Source organism: Salmo salar, chromosome 11 (genome assembly GCF_965601325.2).
Source record: "Salmo salar chromosome 11, fSalSal1, whole genome shotgun sequence".
Classification (NCBI taxonomy): domain Eukaryota; kingdom Metazoa; phylum Chordata; class Actinopteri; order Salmoniformes; family Salmonidae; genus Salmo; species Salmo salar.
The window spans coordinates 111,467,790-111,477,944 of NC_138301.1; the positions used below are offsets into that span (position 1 = coordinate 111,467,790).

General features: G+C 42.8%; 1 protein-coding gene across 1 annotated transcript; it reads left to right on the top strand.

Moving 5' to 3' along the window:
* The first annotated feature begins 2,388 nt into the window (after window positions 1–2,388).
* oatx (organic anion transporter X) lies at window positions 2,389–10,087 on the top strand. Its single transcript, NM_001139884.1, is given in 10 exon segments — window positions 2,389–2,988; window positions 3,395–3,498; window positions 4,259–4,413; window positions 4,898–5,066; window positions 5,222–5,345; window positions 5,568–5,683; window positions 5,806–6,020; window positions 6,158–6,266; window positions 9,042–9,248; window positions 9,325–10,087. Coding segments are annotated over 10 exon segments (1,737 nt in total). The 5' UTR covers window positions 2,389–2,568; the 3' UTR covers window positions 9,443–10,087.
* The last annotated feature ends 68 nt before the right edge of the window (window positions 10,088–10,155 follow it).

A 10,155-nucleotide genomic window follows, 5' to 3' on the forward strand; every position in this document is an offset into this window, starting at 1 on the left:
TCTCCCAACCCTGAGAAGATGGGTTTAAGGAATATGACGATGGCACTACATTACTCTGCTAAGTAACGCGTGTAGTGCCATCTGGCTTACACATACTGTATCAAGGTCTTTCAGTTGAGTGTACATTAACGTAGTAATGTTAGGAGCTAGGGGAAAGAAACTAGTATGGAATGTACCGTTCCTCCAAGCCAACGACTAGACAGTTGGGTTCATGACCACCTAATGTCAAATGAATGTGCTCATGTCACAGAGAATATAATGTGTCTCGTACTGACAGTGAGTGTAATATTTGAAACCATGACGTCCATTTTGCGGCACACAGAAAGGCCATGTATAACCAGGGAGTGACTCATCAGCCAATGAATGAGATCTGCTGGGATAGGCTGTTCTCTCATCCTAGTTTATTTTCATCCCTAACTACTTGTAATTTGTGGGGGGAACAGAGAAACATATTTCTGTTATGTAATTAGGCTCCAGTTCGCTCTTCTGTACAGTAGATTGAAGTAATGAGGGGGAAAAAGCAACAATTTTGGTTTTGAACATCGAGTGAACGGCTGACTGAAATTGCTTGAGCCACAACTAGATGAAATGTGATTTGTACTTCCAATCTAGAAGTCATCCCGTAAGAGTTATTTGTTTAATATAATATGCCATTTAGCAGACACTTTATCCAAAGAGACTGATGCACGAACACATATGACGGTGATGAAAGGGCCCCTCTAGGTGGCTGAGGGAATATGTTGCTGTTAACTAACTTCCTATAATTATACACATTTTTCCTTGTGGCTTAAACAATAATTCAATTTTAAAGCTAATTTCATGAAATTCTACATATTTTGCCATAGTTTATGCCAGGTTTTTTACATAACATCAGTGGGGGGTGGGGCCCTGGGCATGTGCCTGATGGGTAATCCGACCCTGGATGATGAGGGGGTCAATCAGTGATGAAGGTGACAATGGTGGAGATGATATAACTCATAACTGGCCAATAGACGATTCGAGAGAGGGAAGGATCCGGATGTAGCTATAGGCCACAGAGTAAAGTGTCCTCATGTTGGTCAATGATTCCTCAGCCCTGTGAGCTTTTAACAGTCACAGGACCCCTGTTGTCAATATTTGATTGGCCAGTTAATGCAACAAAAAAAAGTTTAATTTGGTGGGTGCTTATTTGTACTATTTCACACATGTGCAAGTGTGTACTAATACGCATGTGTGAATTGGAAATGTATTTTTTCCATATCCCAACTCTCCCTGAGAAACACTTGGAGAGTGAGGTCACGGCCAGCGTCTCCCATTATATCGTCGACCCCGGAGTAATTAGGGTTAAGTACCTTGCTCAAGGGCGTCCCTTGTTTATGTGCCCTCGGGTGCCACTTTATAGCTGTCTATGTACACAAGCAGTGCGTCTGTAGCATGGGTTGGCCCCCTTGGATATCTCAAAGGAAGATACAGTATATGATGCCTGTGTGTGTACATTCTAAAACCTTTCCATGAACTCTATGCCTGAATCTGAGGAATCCGTAATCTTAATGTTACACCAACGTCACCAATACACTTGCGGTTCTGGGGGCCAGTGCCCCTGTGACAACAATTTTGGACCCCTTTATGGCCCCCCTAAATGTGGAGTATGAAATAATTTTTACATAACTCATTTTTGCTATCCGTTCATCCGTTAATAGACAGTGGCAACGCGGAACATGGTCTTTTGCCTGCTAATGCCTGCAATGCAGTGAAGAAAACGATGACAATAACGTCTAATGTAATTGGCCCCTCTAACAGTACAACTGGCCCCAGCTTGGCCCCCCCAGTTGAAATGGTCCGCCACTGCACCAATAGGCTCATTTGAGATGAACTAGGGCTGAATTGAACACTTAACATGCTAAAACAACGCATTTGAGTGGCATAGCTGGATTATTATGTCAATGAGTTTCTCTCTGAGCCCTTGCATGTCATTACAAGCCCTTGCTGTGAAATTCCATTATAAAGGCTTTGCTTTAGTGGGGCTTTTTTGTTGTTACTTTTTTGCTTTGCTTTCGTGTAACCCGATTACGTGGCATTCATTAGTTTTGAAGGAGAGTCTAGATTAGAACTCCAATATGGGGATAATATTATTCAACATCACCGTTATTATTCACGTCTATGTCACACTGTTTCTATAGACCTATAGGCTTTTTGGGACACATGCAAATTCACAGAATCTCAAGCAGTCACGTTCCCTCAAGGAATACAACTGACCTCGATCTGTTGTCTAACAACCATTAACACCTTAGTTAAGAATTGTGAGGTTCCCGTAGTGTTGTAAAACGTGTGCAGGAGTAGCAGGTGAAACTTCAGAGAGGTATAAAATTAACTACTGCGCTGAGCAGCGGATTTGGAGCCGGTGAACACCACATCACAACCACTTGGCCCTTTGGAGTTGTCTTATAGGACAATAACGGCACTCAATGATTTCCCAATAACTTTTCGAATAACTTTTTTTAGAACTTTTGCAAGCCTTTTTCTTAGACTTTGCTACAGCAGTTTAAAGGCTACAAACACTAGCCTACTGTTCCTCTCAGAATCGCCGATATGGGTTTTGCGGACCTCTTGAATGACGTTGGCGGGTTCGGGCGTTTCCAATGGATCCATGTTACCTTGTTGTCTATTCCTGGTCTACTGATGGCAAGCCAGAATCTGTTGAATAATTTCACAGCTGGTATGCCTGGACATCACTGTACCATACCCAATAGGACTTCTATTGCCAGTAGTCAAAACATCTCTCAATCAGAAGTGGATGACAGAGAGCTCCTTCGCGCCTTTATCCCGATGGATGCCAGTGGGACCAAATTGTCCAAGTGTACGAGGTATGTCAAGGCGCAGTGGCATCTTCTTGAAAGCAACGTAAGCGTCATTGGACATCAGGCTAACTTTTCAAAGCTTGAGACAGAGATATGTCTGGATGGCTGGACCTATGACAAAACAGAATTTCTGTCCACAGTTGTCTCAGAGGTAAGTGGAGATGTCCATGCGCATTTATTAAGTACTGGGTTATAAATTAGTAGGTATAAAATAATAGAAGTGCTTGTGCGTCCCCTGCAAAATGCTTCATGACGCATGGTTTATGAATAAAGTTGTATATTATGATTATTATCATTCAATAGGCTTACTATTTTTTAAGTAGGCCTACTGCGCCATAAATTAGTACTTGTAATATAAAATAATAAAAGTACATGTGCTTCTCCTGTGAAACACATGATGTATGATTTATGAATAAACGTGTATATTATTAGTAGTATCATTCAATAGGTCTAATAGTTCACTAACAGTGGACCTTATGACGTTGCTGAATGTCAAGGCAAAGAATGTGATATTACAATCCTGCCTATAAGAAAAGGTTTGTGATCTTGTTTTCCAGTGGGACTTGGTCTGTACCCTCCGTCCTATGAAACAGATGAGCCAGACTATTTATATGGGTGGGGTCCTGGCAGGGGCTATCATATTTGGAGGGCTGTCAGACAGGTGAGCAGCGTCCTGTCACAGACACGGAATACCTTATAGCGTCATTGTGTTCAACATTTTCATCAAGGCAAAGGAATTCAACAATTCAATCATCATATTGTCCTATAGAACATCACGTTATCGTTGTAGAGGTTGTACAGAGGAACTGCATTTACCCTATGAAGGATTGTGGTCAATGTGATACAAATGGATGCAGGTGTACATTATGAATAGGTAACCTAGAGCTAAATCAGTACTGTAAATAGATGTCTGACATTACTAATTAAGATGTAGCCTACTGTATCCATTGCCAGGACATCATTGACTCTTTAACACAAAAAAACAACTGTTGGCTTGAACCCTGATCTTCTTTGTGGTTGGACAGAATAGAGCCCAGCTGGTTGAAAGTACAGGATTAACATTCTCCACATATCAGACTTTTATCTTATTTATTTTTACACACAGAACTTTTAGTAATTTCACAGAAGCAAAGTTTTCCCTGTGTGTGTGTGTGTGTGTGTGTGTGTGTATGTGTATGTGTATGTGTATGTGTGTGTGTGTGTGTGTGTGTGTGTGTGTGTGTGTGTGTGTGTATGTGTGTGTGTGTGTGTGTGTGTGTGTGTCTATGTAATTTACTTCACAGTAGGGAACATTCTCTCCTCAATGATTTGGTAGGGCTTGAATTTGGTGCTTAGTTGCCACCAACAACAACAATGCATTGTGTTCTTGTGACTTTTGAGCAAGTGTTGCTGTGGTTTCCCCTATTTGTTTTCCCCTCTAGATTTGGGCGAAAGGCCTTGTTGATCTGGTCCTATTTTCAGCTAGCCACGCTGGGCACCTGTACAGCCTTCTCACCTTCCTTCATGACCTACTGTATCTTCCGCTTCATGACAGGCATGGCAGTATCTGGGGTGATCCTCAACACAGTCTCTCTCAGTGAGTCTCCCTACAACCCCACCTATAGCCCATACATCTAGAGACTTACATTTGAGTCATTTAGCAGACGCTCTTATCCAGAGCGACTTACAATTATGGTTAAGAGACTTGCTCAAGGGCACATCGGCAGATTTTTCACCATTCAAACCAGCGACCTTTCGGTTACTGTCTCAATGCTCTTAACCGCTAGCCTACCTGCGGCTTAGATGCTCCACTCTTTTTTTGTGTGATGTGTGAAAGTTGGCACACTATCAGGTCATGCAGCGTAAGGAAATTGTTAGTCTTTTAAGCATAAGGAAAATGTTACTGTCTTTTAAGTCTTTCAAGGGGGAAATTGATTACCTTTTGCCAGAGGTGGGTCCGGGAATGAAAACCCTGGGGAAATCCAGTTCTGATGAATCAGATGATTTTACATTGGAGAGTTCCCATTTCCACCCACTGCCTGTCGCAAGACAACAGAGTCATAACAGACTTCTGTCCACAGAGGTGGAGTGGATTCCCACCAAGTCCCGCACTCTAGTGGGCACCCTCTCGTCCTTCTTCTTCACCTTTGGCCAGATGGTCCTGGCAGGCATCGCCCACAGCCTCAGGGACTGGCGCAAGCTGCAGGTGGCAGTCTGCGCTCCCTTCTTCCTCTTCTTCCTCTATAGCTGGTGAGCCTATCATTTTACTGCACCACTATACAGGTACTTAACCATATCATGAATGAACAATTCAGGATGTCTCACCTTTTGATTGATGGGTGAATGGCAGTCTTTGAAAGGTTTCCAGAGACAATGTCTCTTGTGTTTTTCTAACTGGTCCTAAGGTGGTACTCTGAGTCTGCCCGCTGGCTAGTGCTAAATCGCAGGTCTGACAAGGCCCTGAAACACATCCACCGTGTGGCCAGGATCAACCGCAAACCTGAGATGGTAGAGAAGATCACCCTGGAGGTGAGAGAGCTGGCTGGGGTACAACGAAGGATACGGGCATATTGAGAGGTTCTTGGAAGGGTGAGGTGATCTTGGAGCTCAGAGAAGGATTATGACCTGCGTGTGTGTGTGTCTGTCTGTGTGTGTGTGTGTGTCTGTTTGTGCATGTGTGCATGCGGCTATGTGTGTGTGTGTGTGTGCGTGTGTGTGCGTGTTTGTGCATGTGCATGTGTGTGATTACAGGTTCTGGAATGTCACATGCACAAAGAGGTCCAGTCGAGTAAGACCACCCATACAGCATACGACTTGATACGCACCAGAGTGATGAGAAGAATATCTCTCTGTCTTATGGTTGTTTGGTAAGGTTCATTGTTTGGTAAAGTGCATTGTTTGGTAAGATTCATTTGTAATTCCAGTTACCTTTGTACCTATTCTTATCTACAAAACCTTCCAGTGATCCGATTAACCTCTCACCCTACAGGTTCTCTACCAGTTTTGCCTACTACGGCCTAGCAATGGACCTGCAGAAGTTTGGGGTGAACATCTACCTGATCCAGATCATCTTTGGGCTGGTGGACTTCCCCGCCAAGCTGGTGGCTCTGGGGAGTCTTACCTTTCTGGGTCGGAGGATCACTCAGGGAACATGTCTCCTCATGTCTGCCCTGATGATATTCACCAACATCTTCGTCCCCACAGGTTAGATGGTCACACAACTTTGTGTTGGCTACTGTGCTCGCGTCTAATTAAATGCCATTGGTCTTATCTTTGATAATCTAATTGAGAACAGTTATTGACAAGGATTGGCAATGACAACCCCTTTGATCCCAACACAGACATGCAGTCTATTAGGACTACTCTGGCTTGTCTGGGGAAGGCCTTCACCTCTGCATCCTTCACCTGTATTTATCTGTTTACTGGAGAGCTTTACCCCACCGTCATCAGGTACCACTTCATTAGACAACACCGTCATCATGTACCACTTCATTAGACAACACCGTCATCATGTACCACTTCATTAGACAACACCGTCATCAGGTACCACTTCATTAGACAACACCGTCATCATGTACCACTTCATTAGACAACACCGTCATCATGTACCACTTCATTAGACAACACCGTCATCAGGTACCACTTCATTAGACAACACCGTCATCAGGTACCACTTCATTAGACAACACCGTCATCATGTACCACTTCATTAGACAACACCGTCATCATGTACCACTTCATTAGACAACACCGTCATCATGTACCACTTCATTAGACAACACCGTCATCAGGTACCACTTCATTAGACAACACCGTCATCAGGTACCACTTCATTAGACAACACCGTCATCATGTACCAGTTCATTAGACAACACCGTCATCATGTACCACTTCATTAGACAACACCGTCATCAGGTACCACTTCATTAGACAACACCGTCATCAGGTACCACTTCATTAGACAACACCGTCATCAGGTACCACTTCATTAGACAACACCGTCATCATGTACCACTTCATTAGACAACACCGTCATCATGTACCACTTCATTAGACAACACCGTCATCATGTACCACTTCATTAGACAACACCGTCATCATGTACCACTTCATTAGACAACACCGTCATCATGTACCACTTCATTAGACAACACCGTCATCATGTACCACTTCATTAGACAACACCGTCATCATGTACCACTTCATTAGACAACACCGTCATCAGGTACCACTTCATTAGACAACACCGTCATCAGGTACCACTTCATTAGACAACACCGTCATCATGTACCACTTCATTAGACAACACCGTCATCATGTACCACTTCATTAGACAACACCGTCATCAGGTACCACTTCATTAGACAACACCGTCATCATGTACCACTTCATTAGAAAACACCGTCATCATGTACCACTTCATTAGACAACACCGTCATCATGTACCACTTCATTAGACAACACCGTCATCAGGTACCACTTCATTAGACAACACCGTCATCATGTACCACTTCATTAGACAACACCGTCATCAGGTACCACTTCATTAGACAACACCGTCATCATGTACCACTTCATTAGACAACACCGTCATCATGTACCACTTCATTAGACAACACCGTCATCAGGTACCACTTCATTAGACAACACCGTCATCATGTACCACTTCATTAGACAACACCGTCATCAGGTACCACTTCATTAGACAACAACGTCATCATGTACCACTTCATTAGACAACACCGTCATCATGTACCACTTCATTAGACAACACCGTCATCAGGTACCACTTCATTAGACAACACCGTCATCATGTACCACTTCATTAGACAACACCGTCATCATGTACCACTTCATTAGACAATACCGTCATCAGGTACCACTTCCTTAGACAACACCGTCATCAGGTACCACTTCATTAGACAACACCGTCATCATGTACCACTTCATTAGACAACACCGTCATCATGTACCACTTCATTAGACAACACCGTCATCATGTACCACTTCATTAGACAACACCGTCATCATGTACCACTTCATTAGACAACACCGTCATCAGGTACCACTTCATTAGACAACACCGTCATCATGTACCACTTCATTAGACAACACCGTCATCATGTACCACTTCATTAGACAATACCGTCATCATGTACCACTTCATTAGAAAACACCGTCATCAGGTACCACTTCATTAGACAACACCGTCATCATGTACCACTTCATTAGACAACACCGTCATCAGGTACCACTTCATTAGACAACACCGTCATCAGGTACCACTTCATTACACAACACCGTCATCATGTACCACTTCATTAGACAACACCGTCATCAGGTACCACTTCATTAGACAACACCATCATCAGGTACCACTTCATTGAGGGATATTCAAAGCAGACATGAAATATCCCTTTGAGCATGATGAAGTTATTAAATACATTTTGGATGGTGTATCAATATACCCAGTCACTACAAAGATACAGGTGTCCTTCCTAACTCTGCCAGAGAGGAAGGAAATCGCTCAGGGATTTCACCATGAGGCCAATGGTGACTTTAAAACAGTTACAGAGTTTAATGGCTGTGATTGGAGAAGACTGAGGATGGATCAACAACATTGTAGTTACTTCTCAATACTAACCTAATTGACAGAGTGAAAAGAAGGAAGCCTGAACAGAATAACAAATATTCCAAAACATGCATTCTGTTTGCAACACCAAAGTACAGGCAAAATCCTAGAGGAAAACTTTGATCAGTCTGCTTTCCACTAGACACAAGGAGATGAATTCACCTTTCAGCGGGACAATAACCTAAAACACAAGGCCACATCTACACGGGAGTTGCTTACCATGAAGACAGTGAATGTTCCTGAGTGGCCGAGTTACAATTTTGACTTAAATAGGCTTGAAAATCTATGGCAAGACCTGAAAATGGTTGTCTAGCAATAATCAACAACCAACTTGACAGAGCTTAAATCATTTAAAAAATAACAAAATGGGCAAACATTGCACAATCCAGGTGTGCAAAGCTCTTAGAGACTTACCCAGAAAGACTCACAGCTGTAATCGCTGCCAAAGGTGATTCTAAAATGTATTGACTCAGGGGTGTGAATACTTAGGTATATTATGTATTTCTGGGTTTAATTAGCAATTTCCCTACTTCTCCTCCTCCTTCTCCGCATCCTCCTCCCCCTCTCTCCTCCACCTCCTCCTCCCCCTGCAGACAGACAGGAATGGGATTTACCTCCACCATGGCCAGGGTGGGCTCCATGGCAGCGCCTGCTGTGCTGATCCTGGAAGAGATGCTGCCCGCTCTGCCCAGTATGATCTATGGAGGTGCTGCTGTGGTGGCTGGCATCATCGCCTTCTTCCTCCCTGAAACCCTCAACATCCCTCTTCCTGACACCATCGAGGATGTGGAGGAGAAATGGTAAGGTTGTGAGGCTGTGACTCTGCATATCATTTACCTCTGACATGTTTTGAAATATGATGAAAATGCTTTCCAGGGCTAGTAAGAAGCTGGATGCAGAGAAACAGGCTAAAAAGGAGGCAGTGGCTCTTCGGGAGATGAAGAAGGGAGCAGTTGAGGGGGATGGGGAAATCACGGGACTCAATGCTCTGTGAGAAACAATCTGGTCAGAATAATGTAGAAGAGGTGGTATGATTTTACTGTGTCAGCAAACGCTAGCGAACTATATACGCTGGGTAGCAAATTAAAGACAGATGCATACAACTGTTTAGAGAACTAGATTATTTAATTGAAACCAAATGGAAACAGATTAGAACCGAAAAGTTGATTGTGGTATGCAGGAGATACTGGTGTTTCTTTGCTAAGCCATCATTGTTCAATTTGTCTTTGTCTGATTGATGTATGGTTTCTTTGGCACAAGGTTGAAATGATCAACAGTGATCCTGTTGACAACGGCTGCCAATCTCATATCATTTTACAGTTTGTCTCAATTGTAAGCAAAACACTTGGAAAAACTTTCACGTGTATATTCACTGTATGTGATTTTTTTTGTTACCTACATTTTTTATTCAAAATGTAGATAGATAATAAATTAGACACTTTTACATGACATTTTATGACTTCAACATGCAGTGTATGGTGATTGTTTTTATGACATTTGCAACATTGTGGAACTATTTTTGATTGGTCATTATAGAACAAGATTTAGAACTTGAACTGTGTTGGCTGTCTAGGGACGTTATTGTAGCTTCATCAAAAATAAACAGTAGGCCTATGTGGTTCAGCAGTTGTTTTCTTGACATTTTGTTTTGTGCAGTTATTAAAAGGTAGAAGCCAGTAGTTCCCAAGGGGCAATATTCCATATTCA